Source organism: Pseudopipra pipra, chromosome 4 (genome assembly GCF_036250125.1).
Source record: "Pseudopipra pipra isolate bDixPip1 chromosome 4, bDixPip1.hap1, whole genome shotgun sequence".
NCBI lineage: Eukaryota > Metazoa > Chordata > Aves > Passeriformes > Pipridae > Pseudopipra > Pseudopipra pipra.
This window is the reverse complement of record NC_087552.1, coordinates 72,197,977-72,220,344: the sequence shown is the minus strand read 5'-3', so window position 1 is coordinate 72,220,344 and position 22,368 is coordinate 72,197,977. Positions and strand designations below refer to the sequence as shown.

Below are 22,368 nucleotides of genomic sequence, written 5' to 3'. Positions count from 1 at the left end.
TTTTATAGGTCACTGTTGTCAACCTTGTTCGTCTGGCACTGATTATAATTTTTTTTTTTTAAATAGCATGCTCAGAATTATGGGTTTGCACCTCACACAACTCTGAAGTTGATCCTAACTTTTCAATACGAGGATATTCATTACAGAAGCATCTGTCTTTCTAATAATAATTTTGGAAGTAGCAATTTTAGCTGTTTCATGTGGTGAAATTTAAATTCTGTGATTTCCATACTGGTGGTATCTGGAATTATTCAGAACTATCAACACAGTTCCAGCCTGAAGCATCTTCTTCCAAGGTTGACTGTATCTCATCCAAAATGTACAGTGTCTCTGGGCTGATTGACTTTACTTTGTCTTGACTCTGTGATATTCTCCAGGGTTAGAAGAGAGTGTCCTTTTAAGTATCTTTTGCTGATCAAAAGAGTTCTGTGATAAGAAAATCATGGGATATAAATGTCCTTAATAGTTGTGATAAATATTTTGGGAGTTATATATTTTACTCCAACAGTGTAAACTGTGAACAGCTCATGACAAAAAAAAAGGAAGGAGAGTAAAACGGTCTTTATTCAAAAGGAAAAACAGTGCTATATCTTAGCAGAGATCATTCTAGCAGGTGCTGAAATTTCTTACCCTCCTTAAGTACTTTTTGTTATTAATTTATTTCTTTTCCTGACTAAATGAAGTTCCCAGTATAACTGAGTGCTTACCTTAATATTTTGCAGTTTTAACTATGAAGCTTTTCAGACTTTGCTTAATATAAAGAGGAAAGTTCTTGTATTCTATCTTTGTTTTAGTGTTCCAGTAATATTGTTGACACTGCTTGTGACTACAGGCATTTTCTAGAATGATAGGGCAATCAATACTTAGATTTCTTCCACTTACCAGACACGGATGTGTTGAAAAACTACACAACTTCTCATGCCACGTGGCAAATCAGGCTTAAAACCACTTGAAAATTATATTCAGGGAGCTGGCTCCTGCATTCCGTGATCTGAGAGAGGGACTGCAGCCTCGGGGTAGAAATGCAATGGAAGACCCACTCCTGACCTGGAGGACTCTGCAGCCTGCACAGCCCCTGGTCAGGATCCTGTGGGAATTAGCTCATCCTGAGCAACTGAGAATAAATCAAACAGGCAGGGAAAAGCTCTAAGGAAATTAGGATGGAAGTAACACAGACTGAGAAAATTGTTTGAAAATATCTCTAGTACAAGCAGTATGCAAATGCTGTTAAATGGTCACAAGAAATCAGGGGCTTGATTAATATATTCTCCTGTAGCAAAGTTCTCATTACACCATGAATAGATGTAATTCTGTCCATAGGGACTCTGAATGCTGATATTTTGACATTCAAGGACTTCTGTGCATTTCTCCTCCTTCTCTTTTTAACCCAATGCCAGCAGCAATTTTTGCTTCCTTTTTAGCCCAAATTATCTTTCTTCTCTTTGTGGAAAAAGATTAACAGAGAAATGGCAAAAACCTCAATACTAAGCTTTATGGTTTTTTCAGGAAACCACTAAATTCCTTTCTATCTCTTCTAGGAATGAAGGCCAAAAAATTATCACAGAGCAACAATAATATAAGAGTATTTAAGGACTTAAATAAATAAACTTTAATAAACTTATATTTTCAGCACAGAGCAGATGGTGTTTGACAGACCTCCCTGAAGCTATGTAGCATCACATGCCACGCTAGTTATTTTTCAATAATGTGATTTACTAAACAAATTTCTCCTTCTTTGAAATCCTACGGCGAAGGAGGGGTTTTGTGTACAGATTAAAAGGCAGTAGCCATTTCATAAGTAACAGGTGAAGGACACCTAAAATTCATGGATAAATACAAAAATTGTACAGAATATTTGAGACTGCCTCCATATTTTTATGTGTTAATAAAATATTGACATTGAGAGAGCTCAACTGGATCTCCATCCACTTTGTTTGGGAACCTGTTTTCCAGCACAGGCTGGTTCATCCCATTTAGCATCTCAGACAACGTGGAGGCATGATTTGGGCAATGGCACAGAGCAATTGAGAACAGGCTCTTTTCTGTGTTGGAGGGAGAAGGGACCGGCCAGATGGACGTTGACAGTTTGTGTTGTGTGGCCTAAGGGTCACAGAAGAGCTCCCAGTTGTTTTGTGTTTCACAATAGGATGCACCCCAAGGGCCACTGTTTGCATAAACACTGTTAATTTAAAACCAGACTCAAAAAGATACAGGATAAATTTGAAGAGAGGGTTGGGAGAGGTTCTATATGTAGACTACCATGGGCCTACTCTCAGTGAAAGTTTCCTTCCTATGAGCAGTACAAAACACCCAGATTAGGAATCTAAATTACAAACTTTGATGTCAATCTCAAAATTTATACTTTTTTTTCCAATGGCCAGGAGCCCTTTCTCCTAGATGGTGCAGTTTATCAAATGCATGATTCATTGAGTGTCACTGTATCCCATAGCTGACTACCCTGGAAGAAGTCCCAAGTTCCTGTTCAAGGACAACTTTCTGAACCCCTAAATGGGTGCCAGGCATTAATTGCTTGACCTCACCATGTAGGTGGTGAACACAAAATATATCTGCTCTGCATGAGATGAGCGAATAAGAATTTTTAACTAGTTGTTTTGTTTGAGAGCTGTAAAATACGATCCCTAAGTTAAGTATCATGGTGTTTACTCTTTTATTGTTTACACTGTGTTAATATTCACAGCAATTTTCCCCAGTTTAGCAAATTATTCCCTGATTTTATTACAAATGAAAAAAAAAAAAAAGCCAAACAAAGGTTATCTTTGCCCTAGAAAAAAATGTCTTAACGTATTTGGTGTGGTTATGGATCTTTCTAAGCCAGTCCATTAAAGCTTTAACAATGAGAAGGAAGAGGAGAATTTAAACAATATTAAAGAATTTGAATTATTTGATTGGGAAAATAAAGCATCCCAGAACAGTGATGTCACCAAGAAAACTTGGTTCAGCAAGTACACAGTGCACAGCTGGAGTAATTTTCTTCTTTTAAGTTTTCTTAGAATATAGCTTTGTAGTCTAACTAACTAGAACCTGGCTGAGACTGGCTCATCTGGTAGTCCCTGCTGTACCATTCTGACAGCCAGGAGAGGCTTCCTGTACCAAACTTATCTGCCTCAGCTTTATTGTGAAATTTCAGCCTGAAAAGCAAGCTTTGATTGTGTGCACATGTGACAGCTGCTGCCTCGAACAAAATAACAGGGACTGAATTCAGGACATCTAAAACTAAAAGCCTGTGCTGACACTGCTTAGGCTAAAGAGACTTAGCTCTTCAGCTGGGGACCAGAAGAACTCAGTCAAAGGATGAAGACAAGAAAAGTGAGATAAAAATATCACCGGGTGACACAGATGCCTCCTCTTGTGTGATAGCAAATGCTTTCTCTCTCTGTTTTCTGGTGTCAATTTGTATGATTAACTCCAGAATTTGTAATGGATTCTTTTTAGAGAGCTAAGAGGTAAATTTATGTTTTGTATCAAATTCTGGTGGCACTTGATATTGTTGTGTTTGAATTTCTAAATGAAAAAAGGGGATGGGTTTTTGCAGATTTCTAAATGATCATAAAAGCTTTGGCCTCATGTCATAATTAGAATTACAGGCAATAACAGAAAGCAGGCGTTCTCTGGAATGAATGCTTAAAGCAAAGGCTGGAACAGAGGCCACTTGCCAATGTAGAGCTGTTAACCGTGCAGTCCATGTGAGAGATCACTGTTGAAAGGGTATGTTTAATCCCCATCCCACCCCAAAAGTGACTTCTCAATAGTTCCCAGAAAAGTATGCTATTAGGCTCAGCTGGAGATGGAAAATCGCTTTTAATCATATGCAAGGAACAATTCTAAATAGGAGTATTTGAAAACAGCCTTGGGAAGGAAAGAGTACTGCCAGGAAGAATGGAAGATCATTCTGATTCTTGATGAAAAGCTTTCAAACAGAGTTCAATGTGCAAGAGATGTGACAAATCTTTAGAGAAGCAGTTTTCTCTTAAGAGAAAGGTAATACAGCTAACAAAGTCACTTAATGCTTTTTGTGTCATTGAACCTAAAAAAAGTATTTTTTCCCCATTGGTTACGAGCCACAAAAGGCTTTTTTCCCCCCTTTTTTAATCTTCATGAGGAGTTTTGCTTTGAGACTTCCTGCAGGAAAGTGTTTTAAGTGGAATTTTTCTTTATACTGCACCTAATGTCTGCCAATATGATTCCTGCTACAGGCGTAGGGACCATTTTCCTTCTGTCCTCAAGCTGTGTTGCTGCTTATTATCATGTTTAACATTCCCAGTGCCTGGCAGGATGGAGATTAGAAACTCTTAATATTCATTTTATAGTGAAAGGTCTTGCCAGATTTTTTGAGTATTAACTATAATATATGCACATAATTTAGTGGTGGAAAAGTTCTGAACTCTCCGGTGAGTCACCTTCATCTTTGTTCTTATCACTTTAGGATTGTTTTTAAATAATCTTCTACGCCTCCCTCACATAAACATGTTAAAAACACTACATTGGAAATAACAGCTTGATGGAAGCAAACAAAAAAAAAAAAGGTGCACAGGTTTCCTTTGATAAGTCTGTACTATTTTTTTTAGAAGTGTATATTATTTGGAGTATTTTTCTCTAACTCTGTGATTTCGGTTTTGTTAACAGACTGGAAGGAAGGAGAAGGGGGACCCACTCAACATTGCCATTGACAAGATGACCAAGAAAACACGAGACCTTCGAAGACAGGTAAGCTATGATTTCTATAATGCTTCTTGATTCTCCGAGGGAATCATAAACTTTTCCACTTAGGATTGGTTTTGCCACATGTAGAGGTTTAAAGTGTTGGTGTCCTTATTTAGACATGACATTACATTACAGGTGGCATGAAGCAAAGTAGTAGCACTTCCTGAGACAAAAAAAAAACAAAAGGGAGAATGGAATGTGTTCCAAGTGTAACCCCCCAATGTCCTGCTGTGTGGGAGGGTGGGCAGATTGGCCAGGCCTTCACAGCCCAGCAACCCCAGTCATAAAAACACTGGCATATGTGCTTATTTGTATGTATTGGAATACCCTCATGGAAATAACAGGAAAGAAAAGGAGAATGTGAAAAAAAAATTATAAGAGCAGAACATTTTCAGAGAAAACCTCCAAGGTACTGTGTGAAATAAAGATTTTATGAAGATATAGAGAGGGTTAATAAATAACAAGTTGTCCAGAGAGATGGTGGATTCCCTATCCCTGTAAACATTAAAGTCCAGGGGATATATTTGAGGATGGCCCTGCCCATGACACAGGGAAGTGGACCTTTGAAGGTCCCTTCTAACCCAAAGTATTCTATGATTTTATGAATAACTGCAAAACATAGCTTAAACAGTAAAGAATTTCTTATATTACATTTATCATTGTGTTTTGTAATAAGGTTGAAAGGTTAATTCAAAAGGCTTGAGATGGAAAAGAATTGAAAGGAGATGGGCAAACAAGAGGGAGAAATCCTTTATAAGTTTCTTTAAGCTTATAAGTTAAGGCAGGGCAGATTGCCTCTTTTTATCTCTTTTCTCTCCTTTTGAGATGATCTCAATTCTGCATTTTCTGTAAATAATAATAATAATAATAACAACAACGAAAAATAAAACTGCAAGACCAAGCAAGGACTTAAATGTATCTTCAGAAACCTATTTGCTACAAGATAGTTTCAGAAAGAGTGGCCCCTGTAGGTATTTTGGAATCAGTGCTCTGCACTGCCAAAGCTCAGTTCATTTCAGCCCTTAACTCTCAGCAAACATGTTTGAAGATCATATTCTGCAAATAATAAACCTATTGCAATGGTCTTACAGTCAATATGAATCACTGACTCTCCTATATAAAGCCTAGAATCACATCTGCTGCTCAGCTAATGACAGAAGAAAGATCTCTGCTGTTCTGACCTCCAAATTTGTGGGATCCTCAATTCTGCAGTGGAGCTGGTACCATGTGTTGCCTCCCACCTCTGTTCTTACTGCTTCAAGGAAGTAGCAGACTAACACATGAGTTGCTGTTCTGTGTGAGGCTCTCAGCAGTTGCCTGAATTACTCATCTCTAAAGCCAAATTTACTCTGAAACGTGATATAAAAATGGCACCTTTCTTAATAAACTGTCTGCTTCTCATGTATATTCAACCCCATGGAATATTCAATCTCAGAAAGGTTGGAACTCTCTATGTGAGTAAAGTGAAGCACACACAAAGTATTTCCCTGCTTGGAGATGAAGCTTTTAATATAGGTTCTGATTTTTATGAAATTTTGTCACACGGGTATAATGTTTATTAAATCATGGCAGTTGCTAGTAAACTAATCAATATGAGATCATAATTGTGCTGGGTTTTGCACAAATGTAGGGGAAGGTGGAGTCTTTGCTTTCCACAATGAGCATTCTCAATATAAATGATTATCCCTCAGAATCATAATCAGTGTTCTGCTTCATCAAACTCATAGTCAACAGTCTACCTGTGTGTGTGTGTGCCTAGACCTGCCTGCACACTCCCTGCTAAATTTGAGAGTGTGAGGATGTCACTGAGGGCTTGGTTTAATGGCTGGGGAGAGAGGCTTGAAGATTGAGAAGAAATGAGCCGCGGTTGAGAATACGGAGTTACACTATTTCAGTCTTTCTATTTTGAGCTAAATCATTGGAGAGACAACCGCCTTTGAATACCATAATGCCTTTTGTTTTAATGAATCCCTTTTAGAGCTTGATTTTCATACTTTTGAAGCTTAATGTTAACATCATAAAACTAGACAATCTACAACATACGTTTCGGTGATGGGGAAGATATATATATTTCATTTGATAGTCAGGCTCCCTTTCAAGTCTACAGTAATCACCCATATAAGACTGATTTTCCTTTCTCTCCCCAGGTTACTTAGCTTTTTATTTCTGAGATTTGATTTCATTATCTGCAGAACATGCAGACATGTGAAATGATTGGGGATGGAATGCACGGTGCTGAAATTCCGCCTCACAATTTACAGTCACTTCAATATTTCTTAATCTGATGGAATTACATCTTTTAAACTCATCATTTAAACTCTCCTGGGCATTGGGAAACTATTATGGAGATCTAATTATATGTCTTACTATAAACTGCCAGTAAGAACATCAACCTAAGTCAGACTGAACAAGTTCTTGGAAGCAGACACGTCTCACCAACCCATAGCTCACTGCTGCCATTTCTCACATGATATTCATAGAAGCACAGAATGATTTGGGTTGGAAGAGACCTTAAAGACTGTTTAGTTACACCCCACCTGCCATGGGCAGGGACACCTTCCACCAATCCAGGTTGTTTCAAGCTCTGTCCAACCTGGCCTTGGACACTTCCAGGGATCCAGGGGCAGCCACAGCTTCTCTGGGCAACCTGTGCCAGGGCCCCACCACCCTCACAGGGAACAATTTCTTCCCAAGATCTAATCTAACCCTACCCTCTGTCAGTGTGAAGCCATTCTTCTTTATCCTGTCCCTCCAGGCCTGTGTCCAAAGTCCCTCTCCAGCTCTCTTGGAGCCCCTTTTGGTACTGAAAGATGCTGGAAGGTCTCCTGGAAGTCCTCTCTTCTCCAGGATGAACAGCTCCAACTTGCTCAACCTTTCATTTTGAACAAGCTGGAAAACACACAGAGTTCTGTGTCTGCTAATAAGTTGCACCAATTGGCAAGATTTGAGGTCTTTTTTACGCCCCTGGGATGCAAGTCTGTAGTTAAAAAAAAAAAAAAAAAAGAAAAGACAAAACCTAAAAGCTAAACAAAACCATCTTTCACTGTGTGGTACAGCAAGCCAGCCCAGCAGCAGGGTGCTGGTTGATGCCAGTTATTTTGTTTGTTTGCTTTTCCTCCGTAGCAGGAAAAAGAAATACCAACCCTATAGTTTAAATACTACAGGTAATCCCAAAGCAGCAGGCACACCCAGGATTTCAGGTGTCACAGTGACATCTGCGGCGACATTGAGAGCAAGACAAGAAGGAAGGACACACCAAAGAGTTTGGCTGACACACCAACTGGATGCCCAGCGAGGCCCAGCACGGTCTGTAGATCATTTGGAGGTGTGTGAGCAGAGCACCAGCTGTTCTGCTGTCACCACCACTGGTGTCCCACCTGTTAGTGCTGCTCTCCTGCCCTGCTGCCACCAGCTCTCTGTGTCTGTGTCCTGTTCCAGGGGACCAGCTGAGCTTGTTCAGTCTCTTTGAGCCGCTCGGTTTCCCCATGAGGTGGAATAACTGAAACCATTTGTTTTCTCTTAAAGAGCAGGAATCTGTGCTGCCATTAATACCAACAGAGCAGCCTGTCTGCACTGTTTCATTTTTGTCCAGTCAAGCCAGACTAAGTCTTCATATGCCTCCAAGTGGAAGGAATTGTATACAAATGAGATTTTTTTACCAGCAATTCTGTTGATACTGAGCATTATGCTCTTAGGTAGCTGTTAAGGACAATCCATCCACCTCCTGCAGACTGAGGTTTATGTTATTACTAAAGCTACTAAGAAATATTGTGTGAAATAAATACCCCAAAGAAAAAATTTCACTTCCTTACAAACTGAAAAAAAATCATAAATCGTCCAGAAATTGAATTTTGAAAGTAAAAAAAAAAAAATAATAATTATAAAAAAAGAAGTCTGAGAGTGTCAAAAAGTCCAGTGTGGACTTTTTTTCAGCAGTTTCAAATTTTCATTTTGAAAGTTAGTAATTTATTTTTAGCTTAGCACTGCAAATATATGCATTTACACATTAATAAATGTGGAAAAATAAACTCAGGTTTTTACAATGGCCAAAAAGATTTTCCATCTTTTTAAGGCATTTTGATATTTTTTTTTTAATTTTCAGATGTAGTTGCAAAGTAGACCAAAGGAAAAATTAAAAAAGTACTATGTTTTTTTTAAAGATGGATTTCTTCTTCTCCTTGCATTTTTAGGCAACAAAACTTTATTAAAAAAATATATTAATGGGGACTGTGAAGTAGAAAGTCCAGAAATAACTGCATTACTGGTTGCATTTTGATAAATACTTTTGAACCTTTACACTGATGTCCTGGACTTTTTCTTTAATGGAAGGATGGCTAATAGAAATTAATGCTATTTTTAGAGATATAAGTTTGTGTGTGCAGTATTAAAAGGAGTTTTTTGCTGTCTGATTGTTTTTTTGTGGCCTTAAATTATGTGGTTTTGAGTGCAATGCAGCTTAACCTTTTGGACAGTTATAAAAAGCAGAATAATGTCAACTTCCCATTAGTAGCTACTACAGTTAGTAGCTAGGATGGTGATTTTTAATATGGAAAGCTGTCATCATTTCTGGACTCAAAACACCTGTGCTTGTTCTCGTGGCTAAAAGAATTCTTCACACCACTCTCTGAGACAAAACATTCTGATTTAGCATTTCTTTTTATCAAACAGATGGTTGGATGTGTTGTTCTTAAAAGGTCCTTTCCAACCTTAACAATTGTTTGAAAAATGTCCTCTCCTCAGGGTTGTCTTTTCCAGATCACATCCTGCAAACCTCTGAGGAGCACATATTCTGTAGACACAGGACTGAAAAACAAAACCAGATGAATTAAAGAAGTTTTGCTTTCTATAGCATAGCACTATGTGTATAGGGCTTCCTACAGCAATAATCTCAGCTCCTCCCTTATGGCCTCTGAATTTCATGTTTTATTTCATTTTCTCACACCCGTCCTTCTCCTCTCTGCTGCTGCCTCATCTGTAGCTCACTTTTTTACTCCAGGCTGGTTGGTGAAATGCAGGAAGATGTGAGGCTGGTTTTGGCTCCTGCTCAGCCAGTACCCACGTGGTGGTTGCCCAGCTGGTACCTTTGTTAGTACACTGGGCAGCCAGCTCCTGACTTCACAGAACAAATTTCCCTCCACAGGACTCTAATTCGGGTCACTGTTCTCCTACCCAGACAATTTTTCATCAGACTCCAGTTATTCAGCATCCTTAAGATCTTTTTCTCTCTGTCAGATGGTTTTAAAATTGGCCAAGAGATTAAAATGTATTTGAAAAAATGGGCAGTTACTGTAGTTTCTGAGCCTAATTTCTTCAGAAAACCAATCAGAAAGAAAAGTATTTATGATCAAGACTGTGGCCCTGTTCTGCTCTACTCTGTGATCTACAACTTCTAGAAATTGGTATTGTAAAACTATAACATGTTACTATCCATAAATAAACACCTCAATATGATTTCTGCAGTGAAATGTAAGGATTTTTTCCCATCTGACTTTTCAAGAATGGGTTTCAGGTGTGGCTGTCCTTGTTATTGATGATTTAATCTCAGCTAGTTTACAGACTGAAAGCTGAAAGATAAGAACTTCCAAGATCCTTGCATTGGTTTGGATGAGCTGTCTCCCTCTTTCTGATGAATGTTGCTTGAGTTTAGGATATTTATTGCTTTCTTCTCAGTGTCTGCTTTCCCAATAGCCACTAAGAACACCCTAGGAGTGGTGACATGGGGTACTCAGGATCAGGTTTGGACATTTAGGCAAGAACTAATATTAATGGTGACTGTGCTATGGTGTCTTTCTATCAGCCACACACTCAGACTTGTTCATCCACATACTTTGCAGCAGCCAAAAAAAAAAAAAAAAAGGTTATATCCTGGTCATATTTGCCCTTTTTATACCTCTAATCAGTTCTTTATGTATCATGTAGTAAGTACATCTTTTCACATGACCCTTTTATATATTTGACTGGTCATTTCTGGTCATTTCCAATTCCTTGTGCTAAGCTGTGGTCTTGCAAATATCTTTGTAAGACACATGGTGGACTTTGGGCACGATATTCATTAGTCTGTTATCAACCATTTTCTCTAGAGCACCTCCCTTCAATCTACAATTATTATACTCCTTATCTTTTAGTCATAAGTGTCCTGAGTTGGAAGGGGCCCACAAGGATCATCAAATCCTGGATTTGATTATTGATCAAATACTGCTTCAGTAGCTATATCAGCCTACAAGTCAAACTTTCTAAGGGTTAAAGTTGATGAGGCAAACACCTCCTGTAATTTATTTGTGCAGATTTGGTAAAACAAAGATCTGGGGGAGAACATCTTGATCATACTCAGTTTTTATCAACTTCATAGGCCTCTGAAAGTGCTCACAATTGGTGTCCTTTGTTTAATATGGGTTACAACAGTCTGAACTGGGTAACAGCCTTCAAAACATTCTTAGGCTTATTTGTCATATATTTCTGTTCTGGCTCTTGAGCGGCAGTGTGTCTCCATTTGCTCTTTATGTCAGTCACTTCCACATAGATTAAGTTGTATTGCTGTTTATAAATGCTATTTGTGGTAAAAAAGAGAACTGTTTAGCACTTTGAAACCTGCCAAAAATTGACACAGACTCCAGAGACACTCTCAGAATAAAAGCCATGAATATTAACTCGTGGAATTAGACTGATGGGACACCTAAAACTGAAAAAATGTGTTCTGTCGGAGCAGATTTTATTGCAGCTAACCCATACAATGTGAATTATGTTATGGATAGACACTTATAGAATGTTTTCAGTCTGTAGACTTAAATCTCTCTATTCAAGTATAGGCATAGGTTTCTTTACATTATGTAAATGCTTTGAAGAAAACACAGGGCTTCCTCCAAAAGAGGAAATCTTATCATCATCTTTTTGCAGCAAAGCTCCTGTCTCATACACAGACCAGATGATTTGCAAATGCTTCAGGGAGGGCCAGCAGCACCTAGAAATTAAATCTTGCTGCTCTGAATCATGACTAACTTACTTGATTTTCTTTTGTTTGTTTGTTTATCCCCTCTTCCTTCTGCTGTGTTCTACAAAGACAAACAACTTACTGTCCAGTTTTAGAAAAAGAATCTGAAGCTACCTCAGTTTAGCTATTCTGTGTTGTACCAGCACTAGGAGGTACACAGCATCTGTGTATTAAGATATAAGCCCAAGGGAAGCATGAGTGCTCAGACAGCAAAACAGGATCTTCAGAAGAAAACAGTGAATCCCAATTCTAATCCAATCTACCATTAGATAACAAACTCCTTTCAGTGTCTCAAAGAAGATGAAGAGCACACCCAAAGAAATAAAAAACTCATATTTAGGGGGCAGGGTGAAGAGGAAAGAGAGAACTCTGAGGATTCACACCAGCTGATGTCAGTTATGGAAACTGGGTGATGACATAAGGAAGTGGTTTTCCTTCAGTCTCCCTTACAGTCAACAGATAGTTCCTCTTTGGAGGGTGATTTGGGGTTTCAAGGATGCATTTTGCATTAAGCTCATATTTCTTTGTATAGAGGGAGTCACAAACAAACTGCTTCCTAATTCAGGCACCCCAAAAATAAGAGCCCAAAGGTGGTTTGTGTAAATAGGCCTTTGACTTTCAAGCCAGTCAACAGTGCAGCAATTGGGGCATTTCTGGGAGGGCTGGGGAAGCACGTCCTCCCTCTTCATTACCATAAAAGTAGCTTCTGACGTGCCCCTTATTGCAGACAAGAGGACACTAGGTAAAGTTATAAATCCTGAAGGCAGCTTTTTGTAATTCAATATCTGTATAATTTAAGGAGAGCTAAAAACACAGAAAGAGCAGGTCATGGCCCTTCACTGAGCTTCACATAACACTGAGAATTTGTAAGGGAGTTGATGTTGATACAGTGTTCAAAGATGCAAAATTTCATGCAAGTGTTAAGTACTAGCAGAATATCCAAGAAGGTTATAATTTCAAAATCTAATCTTGCATGAATGTTTACTAAAGATTTATTCTGTAAAGGCAAAGTTGAAGCAGGGCCACACTTAAATAGATGATCCACGGGAATCTTGCCAAGGTTGTGCTGCATTCCCTCCCAAAGAGGAGGTGTTGGCTGTTTCCAAGGGGAAGTGCAGTGTTATTGGTAATATTGCCCCATTCTGTTGCATGAAACTGCTCCTTGACAAAATTTTGATGTTTTTAAAGGGAGCCAGCCCTAAGTCAATCTAAATGTCTCTGAACCCGAGGCCACCTGTGGCATCAGCTTGTGCTCATTAGAAACTCAGCTCCTTTCCCTTGTTGCTTAGTACATTTGTTTTTTGTCTGAGGTGACTCCAGTGCTCTTGAATATGGAAATCTGGGAGCTGGCTTCCCAAAAGCAGTCTATCAAATGCTAATACAGATTTATTTCTGTGCCAGTGCTACGTGTTTGTGGCTTGGATTCATTTAATGTGGGTGCACTGTGTTGCGTGTACATCTTTAGTATGTTTTTCCAGCAGCTTCTACAATGGTAATAGGCAGGAGTCCTCTGTAACCCTGGCTTAGAAAGCAGAGATAGCAAAGCTCCACTTGATAAAGTCCTTTATTCTTTCATCTTCCACTGAATTTATGGCCTTAACACAACAGAGGTAGGAATACCCTGAATGTCACCATCTTCGACTGAAAGAACTCTGAGCTCCTGGCATGCTGTTCAATATTCCACTTTTTGTCTGCTCTCATTTGGTAGAATAACTGGTGTATTTACTATAGGAAAGGAAATTTAGATACATATCAAAAAATCTGATCTAAAAAATTAGAGACGATGAACTGTTACTTTAATTTTAGTTAATAATGGTTTTGGCTTGAACTTCTTTGAGTGCACATGTCTTTATCTCCCTCAAAATGCACTCCTGGAGGTTTATCACTGTGACATTGAGGTTTTTATGGTGCTCTGAAGTGCTTCAGAGGAAATGGAGAGTGCTTTAATACTGCTGATTTACTCTTTCAGGTCTGCACTAATTTCCGTACTGCCTAATTACAGGGCTGTGTTTAATTTACTCTACACATAATGTTTACTGATGCACATATGGTGCCATATTTCAGGAAACTGTGCCCATATCAGGTAGTTTTGGGTAAGGCTGCAGTGTGTAACATTTTGATCAAATGAGGGAAACTTTGATCTGCAGCATAACACCCATGATGGATTATTTTCGTCTGGCAAAAGCCATAGTGTAGTAACTACAGCTGCTTTTGCTTTTTGAAATAGAGATTTGATTTTATATTTTTTTTTTTTCTAAACTGAGCGAAGCTGTGAGCGCAGAGGGTTGGCCTTTCAAAGTAGCTTGTGAAGAATTATGAGGCAAAACTCAGTGACAGCTATATTGCATTAGAAAAGATTACTGCACATAGTTTGTGTATTATTCTTCAAATGATGAGTCTTCATAAAAGCTCACATATTTCAAAAAATCTTTGTGCTCACTTCAGGACCTTTAGAAGATGCCAAGCTCTGTAATCACAGCAGAGAAACAAGTATGGAGTTTTTAGAACTCTTTTTAATAAAAGACACTGTAAATGTGGGAAATTTTGAACAGAAAACTATAATGTTGCTACATCAAAAAAAAAAAAAAGGCAAAAATCCCAAACCAAACCAACCCACAAACCAGAGAGGAAAAAAATTATATGACAATTTTACATAAAGAAGCTTACATTGTTCTATATTGTCAACTAGAGACTGACCTGTAGCCACATCAGCTAAAGAAACTTACAGAAGCTTGGATACATAAAGAATCAGATTTTGGATTCATAAAGAATCAAAATGAGCTTCAAATTTTGATGTTCATTATCAATAATGCAGTAGCATGAGGTAGAGAACACAGTAAATGTGGAGGGAAGCACAGTCCTTTGAAAAGACTTCTATAAAGTTGTCTTCCTAATGGGTTTATGAGCAGTGGCAAAGTACATAGAATTTAATTTCCAAATGGGATTTCAACACTGCATTTGTGTCTTAATTGACATTAATTTTGTAATTTTGTTCAGTAGCGCTATTTCTAAGTGTTGTGAAATGTCTTTAATGTTACCTTCTACTTGTAGAAAGCAACCAGAGATACAAAAAGTTTTGTTTTCGGTTTTTACTTTGTAGAAATTGCTGCAAAGGAGAAGAAAAGAAAACAAAATAAAGCAAAAACAAAACTAGAAACACCCACCCCACAAAAAAAAACAAACCACAAACAAACAAACAAACAAAACCCCCAAAACACCAAAAGAAAACAAAAAAATAGCCAATCAAAAAACAAGCAAACAAACAAAAAACAAAAAAACCAACAAGCAAACAAAAAAAAACAACGAAAAACAAACTCAACTCTATAAGCCAGTCTGTGATCTTGCTGCAGTCAGGGCTTTCTTGAAAGGCATGGATGATAATTGACAGCATCAGATATCAATCATCTCTGTCCATGGGGCAGGATCCATTTGTGACTTCGAGTGGCTCTTGGAAAGGATGATGAGAAATCCATTTTTGCAGAACACAATCAATTTTTAATCTTGTTTCAGCCATTGTCTGGCACTCCGATAGACAGGTCTACCCAAGGGCTGTCATCAGCTTTCACTGGGCTAAATCTCTAGGCCTTAGAGAAGCTGATGATAATATTTAGTGTGCCAGCCTGCTCTTGAAGCTGGGGTAGGTGAGAATGCAAGAGTGACACGTGTAGCATTTACTCTATTAAACCTTTAAAGATTATTGCACCTGACTGCCTTTAAGTGAAGTTGTTACACATTTTTATTATACTGAGGATAACTTCATTAAGGGCTTTCATAGGCAATTAATTTCCCCTTTTGACCAAACAGCTATTTAACCTCCCCAAAACAGTTTTTTCCTCAATTATTTTTTTTATTTGCTGTATTTATAAAAAACACATATATAAAGAACCCATAAAGCTCGAAAGCCACTCTACTTGATTTAAATATTTCAGCAGACCTGGAGACACCACATGAAACTACACAATGTTTTGTGGTTCCTGATTTAACCTGTGGATGTTTAGTTCATTATTTTTATCTTTGCTCATTACCCTCCCCTTTGTCACACCCCTTTTGCATCAGACCCTCTAGATGTGCAGTCTTGAGACATTTTGCACACTTTACAATCCTCTTCAGTTTTCACAGCGTTATTTTTCAAAGTCCTAACCCTCTTTTTCTCTACTGTGGTAACCTCCTATGGTCTTTCCCTTCTTTGTTCTTACATGTGATTTCCTGTTCTGCAATTTCATCCTTCCACATTCACCTTATCACAACTCTACTTTGCCAGGTCATACAAAATGCAAAATTTAATCTCTGTCTTTCACTTCTGGGTTCTTGGACTTCACTAAAACTCTTCAGTGTCTGTTCAGTCCCTACCTGTATTTCTGTTTTTCCAACATTTTTGATGGGAATCTCTGTACTCTTCACTACCTGTTAATGCCCTGTGTAAATCTTTATTGCTAGAAACAATAAATATTTAGTATTATCCCAGAACTGCAGTCAGAGTTTGGTTTTCATTGTTCTATCCAGACATAAAAGACAGAATTCATGTCCTGATAACACTTGTGTTTGAGGGGTATGTGGATGTCTTTCCCCCAAATATACAATTTTTTCTCTGCTTTTATGTAACTGCAATCATATTATTAGCAAGCCTGAGGCTTGCTCTTGATGAAAAATGTTTTTTTTGAAAATGTGGTTTAAAATTTTATGTCATAAAAATTGATAAACCATCCATCCCACCCCCTCAAAAACAAACAAACTTAAACCTAAGTGCTTGGTAACTGGCTTCTTCTGTGCTTCATACCATCTGCCATTTTGAGGAAGCCTTTGCAGTGGCCTGTGACTAGAAAGAATGTTTTTCTGAGTGTGTGTCTTATGCTGTTTTAAAGTTCTGGTCAAAAGTTGTCATTTCAATTGTTTTCTATCAGTAAATTCACCCCCTTTTTTTTCCTGATTAGGGAAGTTTCTCTTTAGAGAGAAGAAACCTCACACACGTAAAAACATATTAAGTATTTCAAACCAAAAGAGAGAAAGTTTAGATTAGATATAAGGAAGAAATTGTTGGCTATGAGGATGGGGAGGCCCTGGCACAGGTTGCCCAGGGAAGCTGTGGCTGCCCCATCCCTGGAAGTGTCCAGGGCCAGGTTGGACAGGGCTTGGAGCAACCTGAGCTAGTGGAAGGTGTCCCTGCCCATGGCAGGGTTGTGGAACTAAATGATCTTTAAGGTCCCTTCCAGCCCCAGCTACTTCATGACTCTATGAAGTATTACCCGAGTTATTATCTTAGGCTCAAATCTTAAATATTTTTATTTAATGTATTCCAGTAATCTGTAGTTTGAGTGTCCAAGTGCTACATGCTTTAAATGTTAATCTTTTTTGCTCTTTAATCCATCAAGACATAACTGATGGCATTACTGTCCACATCCCCAAAGTTACCATTTTTTGATCACCTTTTCATATGACGTACTTTGCAGAATTGACTGGGACTTTCTCTTTAGCACTACACTGCAGAAGCTTCTAATGGTCACTGCCCTATTCTCCAGAACTCAATTTCACAGCACATTGGAGGTGACACACTTTAACTACAGTGGAGAAAACTTTATTTTCATCCCTTTCAATTAAATTAATACCTGTTTGGGAGTGCTCTGCAGGTGCTAACTGGAGCTGAGTTGCAGTGCACTTTAAATGGAAACTGGTGAATAAGGTGCTCCTTGGTAAACTTTTGTTACAGATACTGCCAGGCTTTATAAAGTTTAACAACCTGTTAGAGTCATTAATCTCCTGCTGTGACTTTACCTTCCAGTGTAAGGATTAGACATTTAATTCTTTACTAGACTGTAAGTAGCACTGAGACATTTTGGTCCTAAAATTGTTATATAGCCATGGAAAACATCATTTTGGTGGGCATTTAACCTCTTTGAGCTCAATTATAGCTGTGAACCAACAATGATAAAACAGCCCTAAACAGTGCTTAGAACAGTACAATATGATGCTATCAAAAACAGCAACTTGACTGTGCACCATAAACTGACTGAATTGACTGAACTGGAAAGACATAAAATCTGCCTTGTGCTACACCATTCATTGCTTTTAAAAATATTTGCAGGTTTTGATGTTTTCATTCTATGTTTTCTTTTTTTTGTTGGCCACCCTGGCAAATTTATTATTCTTTTAGTTTTATGTTGATTAATAAAGTTTTCTACTGTGACAAATTGAATTAAGCAAGACCTTAATTTAATGTGCTTCCCCCTCTAACAAATGAAGTTTCATGTGGTGGAAACTACCCACGCTTTGAATTCACCTCTAGCTTAAAAATTCAGTGTGGGGAGGGGAAAAACCTAAAGCATTGTCTTATGAGTAATAGTTTTTGTCATAATATTTACATCAGAATGCAGCATAAATTAAGGCATTGCAGAGACATTTGCTAATGTAGGTACGTGCAGGAGCTCTCGTGCTGGTTTGAGAATAAAATATGATGTGCTTTTGCTGCTTGTTTTATGAGCATTTAAATTTAAGCCACAAGACTTCTCCCGTTCCCTTCTAAGCTGATGTTACTTGTATGAAACAGTGAAATCCCTGGATGCAAAGCCATCACTTTGGCTGGACTTTGTTGCACTCTGCAGGGGAACATACAAGATTAGTTTTCCACTAGTTATTTGCCTTGATGAATAGCCCTAATTGGATCAAATAGACTGGTAATTGGGAGCCAATACTTTCAAATGTCTCGTCTTGTGCCATTAATATTACCTTGTCATGTATCCATTTGAGCTGTTGGATGAATGTCTAGCCTTCACACTCCTGTCACATTTAACAAATGATTTTGTCAAGTCATTCTTTATAGCTTGTGGTGAAGGATGGCAAAATTTGTGGTCTCCTGCGTACATAAAACCCGTTAACTACACCTTTCAGCTTCAATGCAAGGGCATCCTAAAACTCAGATAACAAATTTCTAAAGAAATTATAATTCCTGTTTACAGGAGAGGGCAGAAATATGCTGCTGATATCTATGATTAACACAGCAGAGGGAAATAGAATTCATTAATTTTGTATTTATCAAACCTGTGACAGTCAGAATTCAGATTTTTTTTTTTCAGCTGCTGCAATTATGAACCTCATAAGGCAACACACAGTTGCCATTAGAAATGAGATATCCATTTAATTCATTAATTTTGATTCAGATAGAACTCTACTGTATATTTGCTATGTGAAACCCCAAATTGCTGTTTAGCTGATGCTCTTGCTGTCCTTTTTATTGATTTCTGGTATGTGGTTGTAGACTGAAGATATTTAACACTGATGAAAATAAGCTGCTTCCTTGAACATCCTGAGATTTTCTTAGAATTCCATGGGGCTTATTGTTATAGCCAGATCTATAACACCACATTAACTTTGATCAAAAGTTGAATTGAATAAAAACCCTTTGGAACAGATACGTCCTTATGGGACAATGCAAACAGAAAAGTGTCAGTGTTCATTTAGCATTTAAAGTAAGTTTTTTTCAGTGCAGTGGACAGTAGGTTTTACTGACATATTGAACTCGAGCAAGTGGATTTTCTTAAGGATTTTTCGCTGAGTAGGAGATGGAAATCACATGGGATTTTCAAAATCTTTGTGTGTTCCTTTGGAAATGCCACCATTTGAGCTGTTTCAGTACAATGGGCATCAAAGTCTAGCTACAGGTACACAAGTGAGGCATCTGACCCCAGAGCAGATTTTCCCAGCAAGCACGGGGAGATGGACATCTGCAAAAGGTGATTAAGCAAGTTTATGATGCACCTTCTCTGGCACCTTCTCTGTCTCCCTTAATGCTGGCTACAGGTGAAACCCTTCATTTAATAGGGAATCACAGAATATCCGGAGCTGGAAGGGTTGGAAGGATCATTGAGTCCAGCTCCTGGTTGTCCTGCACAGGACAACCCCAAGAATCTCACCAGGTGTCTCAATTTTCAAGTTAGAGGATTGATGTACATAGTAATTGGAAATCTATCAGCCACAGAATGCAGGGTGCTGTGCTGGTGCACTATTTTCTGACTCTTGTCATCTTAGAATGTGAGGGTTTTTTGCAATGCTTTGATGTATTTGAAGCGATATTAGTGTTTATTATGAGAAAACTATTCCTGGATAGGGATCTCATTGTGTGAGATGCTGTGCAAACAGACCCAAAGGATGGTCCAAAAGAGCTTTTAATGCAAGAATAAAATAAGAGTCAGCAAGTGGATAGCAACAGATTGAGGAGAGGAAAAAAAGAAAGAGTACATTTTGGAAGTGGAGAAAAACGTTCCAGATATAATCTGAGTAGAATTAATTTTTCAGGGAAATTGAGAACTGCTGGGTTTAATACATTGACTGCTGTAGTTGTGATGGAAATAAAAGGAACACCTCACACAAACACATATATGGTACTTTGCTTTGCTTGTTTTTACTGCACCACTCAGGGATTGAATGAAAATATTCAAAGTTAGCTTTGCCCTTATTCAAATAGAGCTGAGAATTGCTGCCATCAAGCAGCAAATGCATCTTGGAGTATTTACAGTGCCTAACAATATACCAGTTTTCAGTATGATTGGGTGTTTTGATGACACCTTGTCTAGCTAAAGCTTTCTTATCTGGACTGCAAAATAGAGAAAATTACCTTTCTGGATGTTTCATCCAACTAAAAATGTATGATTTAAGGAGACTAATGGCTACCCAGGCCTCCAGGCTGAATAGCTCCCAGCTTGTGTTCCAGTCCACAGTTTTTCATTCTTAACAACCAAAAAGCTAGGGAAGGCATACTCAAAATGTTTCTGATCCACAATCCTACAGAGCAGTTATGCTTCCAGGAAGAATTATTTAAGATTTCAGTCATCTTTCTGGCTGTCTTTCAAATTTTAGTGAAGTTTGACACTAATTAGTGGTTATCAATAAAGTAGAGAAGAAGTTAGTGGCATCATTCTTACAGTAATATTGTTTCAAACAGATGTTTTTATGAAGTAACAGGTGTTAAATCTTCAATAACTTATAGGATGTGGGGTTTTTTTCCTTTATAATAAACTATGGTGTGTTTTCTAATCCGCCTGGAAAATGCTTAAATGGGTTTTCTGAAAGTATTTGAAAAAGAATATGAAGCACAAGGCATCTGCTACATGAAATATTAATTATTGCACGGAATACTATTCAGTGCAGGAATTAAAGAAGGCTTAGAAATATTCAAGCTAATATTTTTAATGGTTGCTTGAAGTTAAGCTCCTTAATCCATATTTGGCTTTTAAGTGAGCCGAACTGTTTTTTCGATAGTGGGGAGCTTTCAGTTCTCATCAATTTGCAATGTCTTAGGCAGGTAATCACCATCATCCTGTATAGATCCATTCAGTCCAGTAGGATTAGGTGTATGCCAGCATGAATCCCACGAGGGTTTGGCAGAGCCTAGGCCTTTAAGTGTTTCATTTTGTGTGCTTGTTGGAAATATTTAACTTGGAGAAAAGAAGGAAAAAGATTGCAAACTTCCACGTATTGCTGTGAGATGTGACACATCAACGCTTAAATATGAATAGCCAAGAATAGTGGGAATGGATATGGGTAACTCTCCTTTATTTACTGGTCTGCTTTCTTTTGTCACAGCTACGGAAGGCAGTGATGGATCATATATCAGATTCATTCCTGGAGACCAATGTCCCATTACTGGTTCTCATTGAGGCTGCAAAAAGTGGGAATGAGAAGGAAGTGAAGGAATACGCTCAGGTCTTCCGTGAACACGCCAACAAGTTAGTTGAGGTAAGTGACCTTATTGACTCAGCCAGGTTTCCATCTTCCATCTCTAGGAGAGGCAAAAAAAATGGATGAAATGTTGCAATTATAGTTTCAGGAGTTTTGGCCAGCTTTATCCCAGTGATTGCACAGGAAATGCCTGGATGACTGGCAGAGGAAGTGTGTGCTATGTTTTAGCAGCTCATTAAAGCAGTTGAGTACCTTAAAAGTGGTATTTCCAGTATTTTTCCAAAAAGCATGAGTGACAAGAAGTAAATTTCAGTTCAGGTTTACTAACTATACATTTGATCTTAATCCCTATTAAGTAAAAAGCCAAATAGGGGCTTCACAATGCTGTATCTGGTGGCCAAAGGCTGCTCTAGACTTGTCAGTCTGAACTAAAACAGGGAAAATTACATCTAGAGAAGTCATAGCCTTAAGAACACATAAAGTCTTGAAAGGTCTGTATATCATATAAAAATATATATATTTATAGTGTCTTCTCTTTCTGAAGAGACATACTATGCAAAGTCAACCAATGGTAATTTCAAGTCTTCAGGGATGATATAGAAGTAGCTTTATTTATTCACAAATAAATTTAAATATAATATATTTCATTTATTTATTTTTTTTTTGTTTATTACCGTGAGGAGTATAAAATATAATGATTGAAACCTTGGATCCACATTGAATGGACTTTTATTAAAATGCTAATGTCCATCTCAGTTTGTCCTTTAACTGATCAAGAACTATGAAAAAATGCTTCTATTTCTTTAAGACAAATATAACTCAGTGATTTGCTTGATAATATTGTGTGGCATTATCGACTTTTCTGTACCAGCATTATTTTGAAGATTGTGCAGCACACTTGCTAACATTCTTTAGCAAAGGAAAATACTGTTGGGGAACTACTGATTTAACAAGTATTGAACTATACCTTTGAATGTCTTCTGTTCTTA

At 37.9% G+C, this 22,368-nt stretch overlaps 1 protein-coding gene across 7 annotated transcripts in view; it reads left to right on the top strand.

Annotated features, from left to right (window-relative positions):
* CTNNA2 (catenin alpha 2) overlaps window positions 1–22,368 on the top strand; it is a 486,975-nt gene that overhangs the window by 365,889 nt on the left and 98,718 nt on the right. For 6 of the 7 annotated variants that reach the window (XM_064653544.1, XM_064653542.1, XM_064653543.1 and 3 more), the window contains 2 exons: window positions 4,645–4,725; window positions 21,284–21,436. In XM_064653544.1, coding sequence (XP_064509614.1) covers window positions 4,645–4,725; window positions 21,284–21,436 — 234 coding nt within the window. Of the gene's footprint in view, window positions 1–3,930; window positions 4,000–4,644; window positions 4,726–21,283; window positions 21,437–22,368 lie in introns of those variants that run through there. The other variant, XM_064653546.1, reaches the window with a different exon arrangement.